Consider the following 18,058-nt stretch of genomic DNA (forward strand, 5'->3'; position numbering starts at 1 on the left):
GTACTGAGACGGGTGGCTGGAATGAGGAAATTTCCCAGCTCGCCTGATCCACCTCGATAATACGTTCCGTAATGCAAAAACATCTTTGCTCCAAGGGGTTGGGACGGGATTTCGCCTGCCTACTCTAGAAGCAGCAAGGCGGCAGCCACAGGAAATGGCCGGCCTGCCTCAACTTTCTGGGACTTGTGTTGAAGATTTCAGGTCATCTACTCCTCACACCTTCCAGCCCCCGACAACACCTTCCATGCCAACTCGGGTCCCCAAGTCACCCCCATGGTTTCTTATACTGTCCAAGCAACTCGTACTCCATTCATGGCCTTTCACCCAGTATGCACTATGTAAATAACCAATGAGCCATATAATAATAATATAATGAGAACAGCTGAGAAACAATAAACATGCATTCACAAATCACATTCACTGTCAATAATACAGGCTTCAAACATGTCAGCCACCTCCCCTTCAATCTTGCCCAAATAAGCATTGAGACATTGACCAAAGAGATCACAACAAAAACAACTTCTTATAGCCTCTTCATGATGTCAGTCAGCAAAAGTCAACAGTTTATTTCAGTTGTTAAAACAGGGCCCCTGCTGAGATGTTTTCATTTGTCTGGGTACCCAGCCAAGTGTGCATCATGAGGCTGACCGACAAGCCCATCCAGTAAAAGCATTAGCTCGGTGGGGGCTTCTGTTTGCGAATGAGTTTTATCTTCTTTCTTGAGAGGTGAGTATTGGCTTATACTGGATAGCAACTGCTAGCCTGCTCGTCAATCATTCACATGAGTTTGTCATAGGCTCATGGGGTGAAGTGTCTCTTGTCTCTCCTATAATATACTGCTCTGCCCTCCTAGTGCGCTGCCCACCCTCCTCCTTGATCACTCTTTGGGTTGAGCAGCAAACCTTCGGGTATAGTGGACCTCTAACCATAGATTCCTCAGATGATCCACAGTTTTTCTAAGGACTGTTGCACCATCTGATGCTATTAGCATTATTCTGCCTCTAAGGTGAAACTGTACCTTTTTAAAAAATTTAGAGTACCCAATTCACTTTTTCCAATTAAGGGGCAATATAGCGTGTTAAATCCACTACCCTGCACAACATTGGGTTGTGGGGGCAAAACCCACGCAAATACAGGGAGAATGTGCAAACTCCACACGAACAGTGACCCAGAGCCGGGATCGAACCTGGGACCTTGCCGCCATTAGCCATAGTGCTAACCTCTGTGCCACAATGTTGCCCCATAAACTGTACATTTTAAGGACAAGGTCCAATTGTTGATGAATAAAGAGAGGCTGAGGTCAGTCTGAGGTTAATTGCTGTATGGTTAGATTGGAATATGCTTATTAGTTTCAGGCTGTCATTCAGAAGCACCCAACTCCTGTTACGCATCTGTACCGAAGTGTGATGCCTGCACAGGCTGATTTTACAGCTTCTGTGTGCTGTTGTGATAATGCAATTGGCTTGCAACACGTGTGGGTCAACAATGAGGAAAGGCTGTACAGTTATCCTGCTGCTGACTTCAGTCTAGTCGCCCTCACTGCTTCAGATGTATGCCAGGATGTCGGGTGAAGACAGGAGCCCTGGGCAGTGATCACTGTGATCAACAAGCTCAGTAGCAGTCACAGGTGAACAGTGGTGAGCTGGGTGTCAGACAGCTGGAGGGGACACTGCAAGTGAAGCAGTCCCTTGGGGAAAGAGAGAGAGAGAGAGCGAGAGAGAGACTGAGGGCATTAGAAAAAAGGTTAAGAAACCCAGCGGACACCAGTAATCCCCATTTCACCTCATGCATATTGTTTTGTTTTCAGCAACAAGCAAACTTGATTCCGGGGTTGAATTTAAATGCTCTGGGCATTTTCTCGTCGGGACTGCCGGTGCTTCCATCGACAAGTAGGCCCCGTGGAGCTGCTCCATCTTACAATCCATTTGCGGTGAGTATCCTTTCCTCTGCTGCTTTTACATGCTTGTAGAAAACGGCCAGACTTTGTTGTACTTCATGGCGAGCTGAGATTATTGCTTCACAGCCTGAAGTCATGTGTTCCATGCAGCAACACTGCAGGGTGTAACAGGAGGCTGGCCCCGGGTATTATGGGAGATTGATCCCGGTGCTGGGTGTAATGGGAGATTGGCCCCGGTGCTGGGTGCAATGGGAGATTGGCCCCGGTGCTGGGTGCAATGGGAGATTGGCCCCGGTGCTGGGTGCAATGGGAGATTGGCCATGGTGCTGGGTGCAATGGGAGATTGGCCCCGGTGCTGGGTGCAATGGGAGATTGGCCCCGGTGCTGGGTGTAATGGGAGATTGGCCCCGGTGCTGGGTGCAATGGGAGATTGGCCCCGGTGCTGGGTGCAATGGGAGATTGGCCCTGGTGCTGGGTGCAATGGGAGATTGGCCCTCGTGCTGGGTGTAATGGGAGATTGGCCCCGGTGCTGGGTGCAATGGGAGATTGGCCCTGGTGCTGGGTGCAATGGGAGATTGGCCCCGGTGCTGGGTGCAATGGGAGATTGGCCCTCGTGCTGGGTGTAATGGGAGATTGGCCCCGGTGCTGGGTGCAATGGGAGATTGGCCCTCGTGCTGGGTGTAATGGGAGATTGGCCCCGGTGCTGGGTGCAATGGGAGATTGGCCCTGGTGCTGGGTGTTATGAGAGATTGGCCCCGGTACTGGGTGTAATGGGAGATTGGCCCTGGTGCTGGGTGTTATGAGAGATTGGCTCTGGTGCTGGGTGTTACGGGAGATTGGCCCTGGTGCTGGGTGTTATGAGAGATTGGCCCTGGTGCTGGGTGTAATGGGAGATTGGCCCCGGTGCTGGGTGCAATGGGAGATTGGTGCTGGGTGCAATGGGAGATTGGCCCCGTGCTGGGTGTAATGGGAGATTGGCCCCGTGCTGGGTGTAATGGGAGATTGGTCCCGGTGCTGGGTGCAATGGGAGATTGGTGCTGGGTGCAATGGGAGATTGGTCCCGGTGCTGTGTTATGGGAGATTGGCCCCGTGCTGGGTGCAATGGGAGATTGGCCCCGGTGCTGGGTGCAATGGGAGATTGGCCCTGGTGCTGGGTGTTATGGGAGATTGGCCCCGGTGATGGGAGATTGGCCTTGGTGCTGGGTGCAATGGGAGATTGGCCGTGGTGTTGGGTACAATGGGAAATTGGCCCCGGTGCTGGGTGTGATGGGAGATTGGTCCCGGTGCTGGTTACAATGGGAGATTGGTCCCGGTGCTGGGTGCAATGGGAGATTGGCCCTGGTGCTGGGTGTAATGGGAGATTGGCCCCGGTGCTGGGTGCAATGGGAGATTGGCCCCGGTGCTGGGTGTAATGGGAGATTGGCCCCGGTGCTGGATACAATGGGAGATTGGCCCTGGTGCTGGGTGTAATGGGAGATTGGCCCCGGTGCTGGGTGTAATGGGAGATTGGCCCTGGTGTTGGTTACAATGGGAGATTGGTCCCGGTGCTGGTTACAATGGGAGATTGGTCCCGGTGCTGGGTGCAATGGGAGATTGGCCCCAGTGCTGGTTGCAATGGGAGATTGGCCCCGGTGCTGGTTGCAATGGGAGATTGGTCCCGGTGCTGGTTGCAATGGGAGATTGGCCCTGGTGCTGGGTGTAATGGGAGATTGGCCCTGGTGCTGGGTGTTATGAGAGATTGGCCCCGGTACTGGGTGTAATGGGAGATTGGCCCTGGTGCTGGGTGTTATGAGAGATTGGCCCCGGTACTGGGTGTAATGGGAGATTGGCCCTGGTGCTGGGTGCAATGGGAGTTTGGCCCTGGTGCTGGGTGTTATGAGAGATTGGCACTGGTGCTGGGTGTTATGGGAGATTGGCCCTGGTGCTGGGTGTTATGAGAGATTGGCCCTGGTGCTGGGTGTTATGGGAGATTGGCCCTGATGCTGGGTGTTATGAGAGATTGGCCCTGGTGCTGGGTGTTATGGGAGATTGGCCCTGGTGCTGGGTGTTATGGGAGATTGGCCCCGGTGCTGGGTGCAATGGGAGATTGGCCCTGGTGCTGGGTGTTATGAGAGATTGGCCCCGGTACTGGGTGTAATGGGAGATTGGCCCTGGTGCTGGGTGCAATGGGAGATTGGCCCTGGTGCTGGGTGTTATGAGAGATTGGCTCTGGTGCTGGGTGTTACGGGAGATGGCCCTGGTGCTGGGTGTTATGAGAGATTGGCCCTGGTGCTGGGTGTAATGGGAGATTGGCCCTGGTGCTGGGTGCAATGGGAGATTGACCCTGGTGCTGGGTGCAATGGGAGATTGGCCCCGTGCTGGGTGTAATGGGAGATTGGTCCCGGTGCTGTGTTATGGGAGATTGGCCCCGTGCTGGGTGTAATGGGAGATTGGCCCCGGTGCTGGGTGCAATGGGAGACTGGCCCCGGTGCTGGGTGCAATGGGAGATTGGCCCTGGTGCTGGGTGTAATGGGAGATTGGCCCCGGTGCTGGGTGCAATGGGAGATTGGTCCCGGTGCTGGGTGCAATGGGAGATTGGCCCTGGTGCTGGGTGCAATGGGCGATTGGCCCCGGTACTGGGTGCAATGGGAGATTGGCCCCGGTGCTGGGTGTAATGGGAGATTGGTTCCGGTGCTGGGTGCAATGGGAGATTGGCCCCGGTGCTGGGTGTAATGGGAGATTGGCCCCGGTGCTGGGTGTAATGGGAGATTGGCCCTGGTGCTGGGTGCAATGGGAGATTGGCCCCGGTGATGGGAGATTGGCCTTGGTGCTGGGTGCAATGGGAGATTGGCCGTGGTGTTGGGTACAATGGGAAATTGGCCCCGGTGCTGGGTGTGATGGGAGATTGGCCCCAGTGCTGGTTGCAATGGGAGATTGGCCCCGGTGCTGGGTGCAATGGGAGATTGGCCCTGGTGCTGGGTGCAATGGGAGATTGGTCTTGGTGCTGGGTGCAATGGGAGATTGGCCCCAGTGCTGGTTGCAATGGGAGATTGGTCCTGGTGCTGGTTACAATGGGAGATTGGTCCCGGTGCTGGGTGCAATGGGAGATTGGCCCTGGTGCTGGGTGCAATGGGAGATTGGCCCCGGTGCTGGGTGTAATGGGAGATTGGCCCCGGTGCTGGGTGTAATGGGAGATTGGCCCCGGTGCTGGGTGTAATGGGAGATTGGCCCTGGTGTTGGTTACAATGGGAGATTGGCCCCGGTGCTGGGTGTGATGGGAGATTGGCCCCGGTGCTGGGTGCAATGGGAGATTGGCCCTGGTGTTGGTCACAATGGGAGATTGGCCCCGGTGCTGGGTGTGATGGGAGATTGGCCCCGGTGCTGGGTGCAATGGGAGATTGGCCCCGGTGCTGGGTGTAATGGGAGATTGGCCCTGGTGTTGGTTACAATGGGAGATTGGCCCCGGTGCTGGGTGTGATAGGAGATTGGCCCCGGTGCTGGGTGCAATGGGAGATTGGCCCCAGTGCTGGTTTCAATGGGAGATTGGCCCCGGTGCTGGGTGTTATGAGAGATTGGCCCCGGTGCTGGATACAATGGGAGATTGGCCCTGGTGCTGGGTGCAATGGGAGATTGGCCCTGGTGCTGGGTGTTATGAGAGATTGGCCCCGGTGCTGGGTGTTATGAGAGATTGGCCCCGGTGCTGGGTGTTATGAGAGATTGGCCCCGGTGCTGGATACAATGGGAGATTGGCCCCGGTGCTGGGTGTAATGGGAGATTGGCCCTGGTGTTGGTTACAATGGGAGATTGGCCCCGGTGCTGGGTGCAATGGGAGATTGGCCCCAGTGCTGGGTGCAATGGGAGATTGGCCCCGGTGCTGGGTGCAATGGGAGATTGGCCCTCGTGCTGGGTGTGATGGGAGATTGGCCCTGGTGCTGGGTGTAATGGGAGATTGGCCCTGGTGCTGGGTGTTATGAGAGATTGGCCCCGGTACTGGGTGTAATGGGAGATTGGCCCTGGTGCTGGGTGTTATGGGAGATTGGCCCCGGTGCTGGGTGCAATGGGAGATTGTCCCTGGTGCTGGGTGTTATGAGAGATTGGCCCCGGTACTGGGTGTAATGGGAGATTGGCCCTGGTGCTGGGTGCAATGGGAGATTGTCCCTGGTGCTGGGTGTTATGAGAGATTGGCCCTGGTGCTGGGTGTTATGGGAGATTGGCCCTGGTGCTGGGTGTTATGAGAGATTGGCCCTGGTGCTGGGTGTTATGGGAGATTGGCCCTGGTGCTGGGTGTTATGGGAGATTGGCCCCGGTGCTGGGTGCAATGGGAGATTGGCCCCGGTGCTGGGTGCAATGGGAGATTGGCCCTGGTGCTGGGTGCAATGGGAGATTGGCCCTGGTGCTGGGTGTAATGGGAGATTGGCCCTGGTGCTGGGTGTAATGGGAGATTGGCCCCGGTGCTGGGTGAAATGGGAGATTGGTCCCGGTGCTGGTTGCAATGGGAGATTGGCCCTGGTGCTGGGTGCAATGGGAGATTGGCCCTGGTGCTTGGTGTAATGGGAGATTGGCCCCGGTGCTGGGTGCAATGGGAGATTGGCCCTGGTGCTGGGTGTTATGAGAGATTGGCCCCGGTGCTGGTTGCAATGGGAGACTGGCCCCGGTACTGGGTGCAATGGGAGATTGGCCATGGTGCTGGTTGCAATGGGAGATTGGCCCCGGTGCTGGGTGCAATGGGAGATTGGCCCTGGTGCTGGGTGTTATGAGAGATTGGCCCTGGTGTTGATTACAATGGGAGATTGGCCCTCGTGCTGGGTGCAATGGGAGATTGGCCCTGGTGCTGGGTGTTATGAGAGATTGGCCCTGGTGCTGGGTGTTATGAGAGATTGGCCCTGGTGCTGGGTGTTATGGGAGATTGGCCCCGGTGCTGGGTGCAATGGGAGATTGGTCCCGGTGCTGGGTGCAATGGGAGATTGGCCCCGGGTGCTGGGTGCAATGGGAGATTGGCCCCGGTGCTGGGTGCAATGGGAGATTGGCCCCGGTGCTGGGTGTAATGGGAGATTGGCCCCGGTGCTGGGTGCAATGGGAGATTGGCCCTGGTGCTGGGTGCAATGGGAGATTGGCCCTGGTGCTGGGTGTAATGGGAGATTGGTCCCGGTGCTGGTTGCAATGGGAGATTGGCCCTGGTGCTGGGTGTAATGGGAGATTGGCCCTGGTGCTGGGTGTAATGGGAGATTGGCCCCGGTGCTGGGTGCAATGGGAGATTGGCCCCGGTGCTGGGTGCAATGGGAGATTGGCCCCGGTGCTGGGTGCAATGGGAGATTGGCCCCGTGCTGGGTGTAATGGGAGATTGGCCCCGGTGCTGGGTGCAATGGGAGATTGGCCCTGGTGCTGGGTGCAATGGGAGATTGGCCCCTTGCTGGGTGTAATGGGAGATTGGCCCCGGTGCTGGGTGCAATGGGAGATTGGCCCTGGTGCTGGGTGCAATGGGAGATTGGCCATGGTGCTGGTTGCAATGGGAGATTGGCCCCGGTGCTGGGTGCAATGGGAGATTGGCCCTGGTGCTGGGTGTTATGAGAGATTGGCCCTGGTGTTGATTACAATGGGAGATTGGCCCTCGTGCTGGGTGCAATGGGAGATTGGCCCTGGTGCTGGGTGTTATGAGAGATTGGCCCTGGTGCTGGGTGTTATGAGAGATTGGCCCTGGTGCTGGGTGTTATGGGAGATTGGCCCCGGTGCTGGGTGCAATGGGAGATTGGTCCCGGTGCTGGGTGCAATGGGAGATTGGCCCCGGGTGCTGGGTGCAATGGGAGATTGGCCCCGGTGCTGGGTGCAATGGGAGATTGGCCCCGGTGCTGGGTGTAATGGGAGATTGGCCCCGGTGCTGGGTGCAATGGGAGATTGGCCCTGGTGCTGGGTGCAATGGGAGATTGGCCCTGGTGCTGGGTGTAATGGGAGATTGGTCCCGGTGCTGGTTGCAATGGGAGATTGGCCCTGGTGCTGGGTGTAATGGGAGATTGGCCCTGGTGCTGGGTGTAATGGGAGATTGGCCCCGGTGCTGGGTGCAATGGGAGATTGGCCCCGGTGCTGGGTGCAATGGGAGATTGGCCCCGGTGCTGGGTGCAATGGGAGATTGGCCCCGTGCTGGGTGTAATGGGAGATTGGCCCCGGTGCTGGGTGCAATGGGAGATTGGCCCTGGTGCTGGGTGCAATGGGAGATTGGCCCCGTGCTGGGTGTAATGGGAGATTGGCCCCGGTGCTGGGTGCAATGGGAGATTGGCCCTGGTGCTGGGTGCAATGGGAGATTGGCCCTGGTGCTGGGTGCAATGGGAGATTGGCCCCGGTGCTGGGTGCAATGGGAGATTGGCCCCGTGCTGGGTGTAATGGGAGATTGGCCCCGGTGCTGGGTGCAATGGGAGATTGGCCCCGGTGCTGGGTGCAATGGGAGATTGGCCCCGTGCTGGGTGTAATGGGAGATTGGCCCCGGTGCTGGGTGCAATGGGAGATTGGCCCTGGTGCTGGGTGTAATGGGAGATTGGCCCCGGTGCTGGGTGCAATGGGAGATTGGCCCTGGTGCTGGGTGTAATGGGAGATTGGTCCCGGTGCTGGGTGCAATGAGAGATTGGCCCCGGTACTGGGTGCAATGGGAGATTGACCCTGGTACTGGGTGTTATGGGAGATTGGCCCCGGTACTGGGTGCAATGGGAGATTGGCCCTGGTACTGGGTGTTATGGGAGATTGGCCCTGGTGCTGGGTGTAATGGGAGATTGGCCCTGGTGCTGGGTGCAATGGGAGATTGGCCCTGGTGCTGGGTGCAATGGGAGATTGGCCCTGGTACTGGGTGTTATGGGAGATTGGCCCTGGTGCTGGGTGCAATGGGAGATTGGCCCTGGTACTGGGTAGCCATGATGTGGAGATGCCGGCGTTGGACTGGGGTGAGCACAGTAAGAAGTCTTACAACACCAGGTTAAAGTCCAACAGGTTTGTTTCAAACACGAGCTTTCGGAGCACGGCTCCTTCTTCAGGTGAATGGAAAGGCTTGTTCCAGAAATGTTTATATAGACACAGTCAGAGATGCCCCGGAATGCGAGCACCTGCAGGCAATCAAATCATCAAAGATGCAGAGAGAGAGGTAACTCCAGGTTAAAGAGGTGTGAATTGTCCCAAGCCAGTTCAGTCGGTAGGCCTCTGCAAGTCCAGGCTTGTTGGTGGGGGCCGAATGTAATGCGACATGAATCCCAGATCCCGGTTGAGTCCGCATTCATGCGTGCGGAACTTAGCTATAAGTTTTTGCTCAGCAATTTTGCGTTGTCGCGTCTCCTGAAGGCCTCCTTGTAGAATGCTGACCCGGAGATCAGAGGCTGAATGTCCTTGACTGCTGAAGTGTTCCCCAACTGGAAGGGAACAGTCCTGCCTGTTGATAGTCGCACGATGCCCGTTTATTCGTTGTCGCAGTGTCTGCATGGTCTCGCCAATGTACCACGCTTCGGGACATCCTTTCCTGCAGCGTATGAGGTAGACTACATTGGTCGAGTCGCACGAGTATGCGCCGCGTACCTGGTGGGTGGTGTTTCCACGTGTAATGGTGGTGTCCATGTCGATGATCTGGCATGTCTTGCAGAGATTACCCTGGCAGGGTTTTGTGGTGTTGTGGTTGCTGTTCTGAAGGCTGGGTAATTTGCTGCAAACAATGGTTTGAGGTTGCGCGGTTGTTTGAAGGCCAGTAGTGGGGGTGTGGGGATGACCTTGGCAAGATGTCCATCCTCGCTGATGATGTGTTGGAGGCTGCGAAGAAGATGTCGTAGTTTCTCCGCCCCAGGAAAGTACCGCGCCACAGCAAAAAACCGCACCGACCTCCTCAGAAGACAAACACGGGACACCACTGACAGAGTACCCTTCGTCGTCCAGTACTTTCCTGGGGCGGAGAAACTACGACATCTTCTTCGCAGCCTCCAACACATCATCAGCGAGGATGGACATCTTGCCAAGGTCATCCCCACACCCCCACTACTGGCCTTCAAACAACCGCGCAACCTCAAACAAACCATTGTTTGCAGCAAATTACCCAGCCTTCAGAACAGCAACCACAACACCACAAAACCCTGCCAGGGTAATCTCTGCAAGACATGCCAGATCATCGACATGGACACCACCATTACACGTGGAAACACCACCCACCAGGTACGCGGCGCATACTCGTGCGACTCGACCAATGTAGTCTACCTCATACGCTGCAGGAAAGGATGTCCCGAAGCGTGGTACATTGGCGAGACCATGCAGACACTGCGACAACGAATAAACGGGCATCGTGCGACTATCAACAGGCAGGACTGTTCCCTTCCAGTTGGGGAACACTTCAGCAGTCAAGGACATTCAGCCTCTGATCTCCGGGTCAGCATTCTACAAGGAGGCCTTCAGGAGACGCGACAACGCAAAATTGCTGAGCAAAAACTTATAGCTAAGTTCCGCACGCATGAATGCGGACTCAACCGGGATCTGGGATTCATGTCGCATTACATTCGGCCCCCACCAACAAGCCTGGACTTGCAGAGGCCTACCGACTGAACTGGCTTGGGACAATTCACACCTCTTTAACCTGGAGTTACCTCTCTCTCTGCATCTTTGATGATTTGATTGCCTGCAGGTGCTCGCATTCCGGGGCATCTCTGACTGTGTCTATATAAACATTTCTGGAACAAGCCTTTCCATTCACCTGAAGAAGGAGCCGTGCTCCGAAAGCTCGTGTTTGAAACAAACCTGTTGGACTTTAACCTGGTGTTGTAAGACTTCTTACTGGTACTGGGTGTTATGGGAGATTGGCCCCGGTGCTGGGTGCAATGGGAGATTGGCCCCGGTGCTGGGTGTAATGGGAGATTGGTCCCGGTACTGGGTGCAATGGGAGATTGGTCCCGGTGCTGGGTGCAATGGGAGATTGGCCCTGGTGCTGGGTGTAATGGGAGATTGGCCCCGGTGATGGGAGATTGGCCCCGTGCTGGGTGTAATGGGAGATTGGCCCTGGTGCTGGGTGTTATGGGAGATTGGCCCCGGTGCTGGGTGCAATGGGAGACTGGCCCCGGTGCAGTGTTATGGGAGACTGGGTCTTGCCCAGAGTATTATTGAATGCAGCCGAGCCCTTCCCATCTCCCTATATTATGGTATTGAATCCTCTGGTGCATTGTGGATGGTGAGTGTGCACATTTTCCAGAGAGCGCTGCCGAGGAAGCTAGACTAATTTTGCAGTTGCTTAGGCAGCACGGTAGCATTGTGGATAGCACAATCGCTTCACAGCTCCAGGGTCCCACGTTCGATTCTGGCTTGGGTCACTGTATGTGAGGAGTCTGCACGTCCTCCCTGTGTGTGCGTGGGTTTCCTCCGGGTGCTCCGGTTTCCTCCCACAGTCCAAAGATGTGCGGGTTAGGTGGATTGGCCATGCTAAATTGCCCTTAGTGTCCAAAATTGCCCTTAGTGTTGGGTGGGGTTACTGGGTTATGGGGATAGGGTGGAGGTGTTAACCTCGGGTAGGGTGCTCTTACCAAGAGCCGGTGCAGACTCGATGGGTTGAATGGCCTCCTTCTGCACTGTAAATTCTATGTTCTATGTTTAAGATGGGAATAAGAAATGATACTTAGCCTAGAAAATGCATTTTTTTCTTTCACTGCCTTTTGTGCCTCTGCATTCCTTCCATGCCCATAATTGTCAACATTAGGTGTTGAAATGTTGCTGGCGATGGTTTAAATGGTGTATGAACAGGTCGCTGGCCCCAATGGCCATTCTCGCTCTGTGCCTCTAGATTGTGAATGTTGACAGTTTCTTCAGTGCTGAGGAACTGATCCTCGCCTGGGACCGAGTCACACATTTCCTAGAGTGGGGATGAATTGACCCGTTGGCCTGACCTCACTGAGTGTAAAACGTTCTTCAGTGAGGAGACGTAAAGTCCCTGAAGGAGAAATCTGCCGTGACCAACCACAATGTCTTTTTTTTAAGATGCAATGATATTCCAGTTTGACTGGCTTCAACTAATGTAAGCTTCTAATGTTAAACTTCTATTCAATTAATGTGTTACAACCAGCCCCAAAAGTTATTGATGCGGGCGAGACACCTCAATTTGTCACCGTCTGGCTGGGATGCCCCCCCTGGTTGTGATAAACCCCCCCCAAAGGATCAATACAGCATCACAGGGTGCTGGCCCCGGTTTGGCAGTATCAGCAGGTCTTGCCACAACCTGCTATGAGATGACCCCCACTGCTCCTCATTGTCTGACAAACTCTGATTCCTGTCTTTAAGCTAACATCCCATTGTCCGCCTGGACGGTCCCTGCATATGTGATGCCGATTCCTTTCCACGGGCCCAAACATGCTGAGGGGAGTATTGGGAGGGTTTTGTGGGAGGGGTTTGGCGGTGGATTAGGTTAGGGCTCACTCACTGGGGATGCTGTAATACAAGGCGGGTTCACACTGCTGCCCTCATGCCCTGCCAATTCCCGGTGAGGGTGCAATCCTGTGGGGTGTTCATGTACCATGGGCGCCCCTCCCCTCTGATTAAAGGCAGATCGGACTGGTATTACAGAAGTGTTTGATGGTGAGTATTTACAACATGTGTGCACTTCACCATTACTATCTACTATACCCATTACAACTTAAAGTGCCATCTATCTTCCTCCTCTCTGTGGCTTGCCACTTCTTCTAGCTGTTACCCCAGAGCAGCACAGAAGTGGAGGCGGCCTGTAGCATGCCTCGGCCTCTGCCCTGTGATGATGTCCTTTGGTGGTTGTCCTCTCGAGGACCTGAGCCTGAATCAGACCGGCTGACTTTCGGGTGTCACAGGTGACAACGTGCCAGCCTCCTCTTCCCACTGCCCATGGAATGGGTCAGTGTCAGGTGGGGGGGATTCTGAAGCACTGAGGAGCTCCAGCACCTCCCCTGTGGGCGGCGCCAGCATTGGCCCCATTACTTCCTCCTCCCTTAGGGTGATGGCGGGCCCCCGGACTACTCTATGGGATGGGGGGGAAGCTCCGGAGATGCCACCAGCACCTGGTGCAGCTAGTCCTTGAGGCTTGCCCTCGTCTGAACCATGGTCTCAAAGTCCTCGGTCATGGTGCCCTGGGACTCGGTCATGTCTCTCACTGCCTCGGTCATGTCTCTCACTGCCTCAGTCATGGTGCCCTGGGACTTGGTCATGTCTGCCACTGCCTCGGTCATGTCTGCCACTGCCTCGGTCATGTCTGCCACTGCCTCGGTCATGTCTGCCACTGCCTCGGTCATGTCTGCCACTGCCTCGGTCATGTCTGCCACTGCCTCGGTCATGTCTCTCACTGCCTCGGTCATGGTGCCCTGGGACTTGGTCATGTCTCTCACTGCCTCGGTCATGTCTCACTGCCTCGGTCATGGTGCCCTGGGACTTGGTCATGTCTCTCACTGCCTCGGTCATGTCTCACTGCCTCGGTCATGGTGCCCTGGGACTTGGTCATGTCTGTCACTGCCTCGGTCATGTCTGTCACTGCCTCGGTCATGTCTGTCACTGCCTCAGTCATGTCTCTCACTGCCTCGGTCATGGTGCCCTGGGACTTGGTCATGTCTGTCACTGCCTCGGTCATGTCTGTCACTGCCTCGGTCATGTCTGTCACTGCCTCAGTCATGTCTCTCACTGCCTCGGTCATGGTGCCCTGGGACTTGGTCATGTCTCTCACTGCCTCGGTCATGTCCCTCCCTGCCTCGGTCATGTCCCTCCCTGCCTCGGTCATGGTGCCCTGGGACTTGGTCATGTCTCTCACTGCCTCGGTCATGTCCCTCCCTGCCTCGGTCATGTCCCTCCCTGCCTCGGTCATGGTGCCCTGGGACTTGGTCATGTCTCTCACTGCCTCGGTCATGTCCCTCCCTGCCTCGGTCATGTCCCTCCCTGCCTCGGTCATGGTGCCCTGGGACTTGGTCATGTCTCTCACTGCCTCGGTCATGTCCCTCCCTGCCTCGGTCATGTCTGTCTGTGACTGGCTTAGGTCAGTCAGCGCCCGGTCAATGCTCTTGATATCTTCTGCCGTGACCGTTTGTGAATGGGCCGAGCTTTGGAGCGCTGAAGCAATGTCCATCTGTGCCCGGGGACGTGTCCAGTGTGACTGGGCTCTCCTGTCCTTCGTCTCGACCATGGACTGCACAGTTTGCCTCAAGCCTTGGATGCCCTGACACATGGCTCTGACATCTTGTCCCAGGCCTTCCACTGCAATCGCCACCCTTTCAGTTGCCACGCATTTCCGGCAACATCTCCTGCACCTGAAGGCGGCTGGACTCCTCCACCTATACTTGCAGAAGCTGGAAAGTTGCTGACACCCCCTCCTGTAGATTCTGGCTCTGTTCCTGTATCTTGCACCAGTGATTGTTTTATCTTTTCCGGAAGCGTGATACCGGTTTGGGTGACAGCTGTTCCTTGGGCAGCTGTTTGATCCGGAGTTCCCGTCTCCATGCTGCAGCATGTGTGTGGTGCTCACCAGAGGATGACCCAGGAGCCTGAAGATTAACATTTTCCACCAAGTTTGTGTGATAATCTGTGTGATGGTGCAGGTGAAAGTAGTGGCAAGACGTCGGTGCCTTTACAGGCTGTGCTGAGGGTCTGTTTGGGGGGCAGCGACTCCCACCAGCCCAGCCTCGTCTGATGATCCTGCAAAACAATAGGCAATGGGGTGAGATCCTGAGAAGGACTGGTCTGTGGGAGAGGGGTGACTCACTTGCTGTAGGGACATCTCACTGCATTGTCCTTTCACTTCTTTGGTGCATGCCAAGCTCCATGTCAGTCACTGCCTTCTCCTCGAGCTCCCCTGAGAGTTGCAGGGCCCTTTTGAAGAGGTGTGGACCCGAATATCTGGGATGCCCTCGCTCATGGCCATTTGGACCGCCTTATTCTTGGGGACACAGGAAGGACATAGCGAGACGTTGGGATGCGAGTTTTTGGTGGCGTATGTGTACAAGCTTCCTTGACAAAGAGAACAATACTACATGTGTTGGAGTTTTGTGGAGAGAGTTATAAGGGACATTAGGCAGATGGGGATTGGGGGCTGGGGTAAGGGACGAGAGTGGTGCTAGGGACACTGAGGTGGTGAGTGACCAAGCTGCTCTACGGAGGTCGTTCATCTTTCGGCATTGCGTGCTGGTCCTCCTAATGAGGCTACTGACAGCCTCTGCCACCTCATCCCAGGCGCTGTTGGGTAGAGCAGGCTTGAGTCTGCACCCCACGCTGGGGAAGATGATGTCCCCCCTCTCCTCAATGGCGTCCGGCATTCTGTCAATCTCTGACTCCTGGAAACCTTGGAGTAGATCTTCGGGCAGCCACCTTCTTGGCTGGAATGACTGCCTGTGGTGAGTGGAGAGCTGAAAGGTTGCTCCAGCCTGTCAGGCTATTAACTCGAATCCAGACACCAGCGGGGCAGGGAATCGCCCTGGCTGCACGTGAGCAGCACGCTGGTCCATTTTACTGACCTGAATTTCTCCTGGCCGGCGCTCCCAATGGGAGCGCACAGTTCCCACGATTCAACTCTGGCTATAGCACTTTATCTCCAGAATGGAGAATCCAGCCCCATGAGAGCCCTAAATGTGTTTAAAATTTTGACTCCATTCTTAAAGTTACAAAGCCAGTGCTCACGGGCAGGGCAAGCCCTTAATCCATCTCATTGCTTGCTCCAAAAAACAATTCACATTCAAATTGAATCCAATGCATAGTCTCCACAGGAGAGACGTACAAGATCCAAGCTGCGAATAAAATACATTGCACCTCACCTTGGGCTTGATCTTAGCCAAGAGGCAGCGTCACTGTATCTTTGCAGGGTCTGAGCAGGGACGGGTGTGAAAATGTGCAGGATATGAGTGCATTTTTAGCTCTGTATTTCGAGTACAGCTGGCAGATAAACAAATAGGCTAGAAAGTAGCAGTCACAGCCGCTCCCCCCTCAATCCAGTAAGGTCCCTACCTGTTTGTTTAATGGAGGCAGCCTGTGTTAAACGATTCACCTGCAGGCACGTCCAGTGTCCATCCTCCGCTGGTATCAATGGTCATCTCTTGCTTTCTCAATTGATGATGTGGGTGAAGGTCAATACTAAATCTTGGGGTCAGCATGAATTGCAACAGATTGATTAAACTGAAGATCTGAGGTTAACTGATCCCCTAAAGGTTTGGGACCTGCTGGAATATCCGGGTAGGAAAGGGTCATTTTGTTTACTCATTAGAGGAATATCAATGAAGATGGGAGGAATTGTGCCGGCTGAAAGTGATGAGCTCCACACTTTTGCCTGATGTTGGATGGTGTGCCACTGCCCAGTCATGGCCATCTCACAACAGGAGTGTCAGGGCTCTGAGCATTCACCTGGTTAGAAGAAATCTGCTGTTGCTTTGAAAAATGTACCTGTTAATGTGAGTGGATACTTCATATCCAAGTGGCTAGTCTACAGGAGAGTAAAGAAAGGTCACTGACGTTGTCAGACCCAGCGGCTGTTTGGATTGTGGGGGCAAAGTTAGGATATTCACTCAGATTTGCAGCAGATAATTTTTCCTTTTTTTTAAATTACAAGTAGGGAACAAACCTGATTGTTAGTGTTATTGTTCACCACTCTGTTATCCAACTCCGTGCGTTCATTATGTTGTATTTATATTTTATTATGTTAGGTCATTGAAACCTGACAGAAAATGTGTGACTCTAGACCTAGAACAGTAACTCTCTCTAATCACAGCTCTCGCCCTACTCTCTCTCCCCCCCTCCCCCCATCTTGTGCTTCCCCCCATCCTGCACTTCCCCCACCCACCCCCGTCCTGCGCTTCTACCCGTCCTGCGCTTCCACCCGTCCTGCGCTTCCCTGCCGTCCTGCGTTTTCCCCGTCCTGTGCTTTCCCCCGTCCTGCGCTTCCCTGCCGTCCTGCGTTTTCCCCGTCCTGCGCTTCCCCCGTCCTGCGCTTTCCCCCCCCCCCCCGTCCTTCACTTCCAACCCAACCTGCACTCCCCCCGCCCTGCGCGTCCCCCCGTCCTGCGCTTCCCCCCGTCCTGCGCTCCTCCCCCCCCCCCCTGTCCTTCACTTCCAACCCAACCTGCACTCCCCCCCCGTCCTGCGCTTCCCCCCGTCCTGCGCTCCTCCCCCCCCCCCCTGTCCTTCACTTCCAACCCAACCTGCACTCCCCCCCCCGTCCTGCGCTTCCCCCCGTCCTGCGCTTCCCCCCGTCCTGCGCTCCCCCCCCCCCCCCCCCCCCCCCCTGTCCTGAGCTTCTCCCCCGGTCCTGGGCTGCTCCCCCTGACCTGCACTTCTTCCCATCCTGCGCTTCTCCCCCCATCTTCTGCTCTTTCCCCCCGTTCTGCGTTTCTTCCCTCGACTTGCGCTTCCCCTGACACTCCCCTGCCGTCTATTTCACTTTGCCTATCTCTACACATTCATGTGTTTCTTCATCTCACTCTTTCCTCCAATGGGATGGATTGAGCCACATTTTACACAAGAATTCACACTGGCCTGATCTGGGTTGGAGTGTATCAGCCCCAGTGTGTGTGTGCATTCAATTCAGCGGGCCTTGTTCTAGTCTCCCTGGAGATAGCAGGTCCCCTGATTGCTGTTTCTAAATAACCCTCAATTAAAGGAGAGGTGAGTACTTTTAAAGAATGTAATAGACATAACTACTTTTACCAAGTTGGGAATGACTGTTGTCTTTTTCCTCTCCAAATGTAGAGTCAACTATGCTACTCGGGTGGTCTGTATAGTACACCAGCAGTCGGTACAATGACCCCGCCGTATTGTGTAAGTGCCATATCCTGAACAAGTGCCAAGGAGGCACAACCTTGTACCCGCCCTGCCCGCACACTGACCTCTTGCTGACCACCTCCTCTCCTGTCATATTTCTTTCTGCTGCTAAATCTAAAGCCGTGTTAACCCATGTACTGAAAAATCTCTCAGTTGCTGTAACTTCACTGCTTACTTAACAAAGCCCCGATTCTGGTTTGAAGGCACCTCGAACGTGCCAGATTGAAACATTACCAAATAGTACCGGGGGGGGGGGGGAGAAATCCAGACCTTAGGGCTCATGGCTGCCAATGTCAGGGTGCAGGGTTGTGAGGCTGAACCTGGAGGAGCTCAGAAGGCCCAGACCATTATAAGGCAGGAGGTGATGGGAATAAAAAAATAAGGAGCGAGGCCATGGAGAGATTGGTAAGCAATGATGAGAATTTTGAAGCGTTG

At 55.1% G+C, this 18,058-nt stretch overlaps 1 protein-coding gene across 4 annotated transcripts in view; it reads left to right on the forward strand.

The window, feature by feature from the left end:
* The window catches only part of igf2bp2a (insulin-like growth factor 2 mRNA binding protein 2a), a 246,149-nt gene that overhangs the window by 196,347 nt on the left and 31,744 nt on the right, over window positions 1–18,058 (forward strand). For 2 of the 4 annotated variants that reach the window (XM_038786799.1, XM_038786808.1), the window contains exons 10-11: window positions 1,808–1,930; window positions 17,552–17,620. In XM_038786799.1, the coding sequence (XP_038642727.1) occupies window positions 1,808–1,930; window positions 17,552–17,620 (192 nt within the window). The remainder of the gene's footprint in view (window positions 1–1,807; window positions 1,931–17,551; window positions 17,621–18,058) is intronic. The other 2 variants (XM_038786815.1, XM_038786819.1) reach the window with 1 other exon arrangement.

Source organism: Scyliorhinus canicula, chromosome 2, assembly GCF_902713615.1.
Source record: "Scyliorhinus canicula chromosome 2, sScyCan1.1, whole genome shotgun sequence".
Taxonomy (NCBI): Eukaryota; Metazoa; Chordata; class Chondrichthyes; order Carcharhiniformes; family Scyliorhinidae; genus Scyliorhinus; species Scyliorhinus canicula.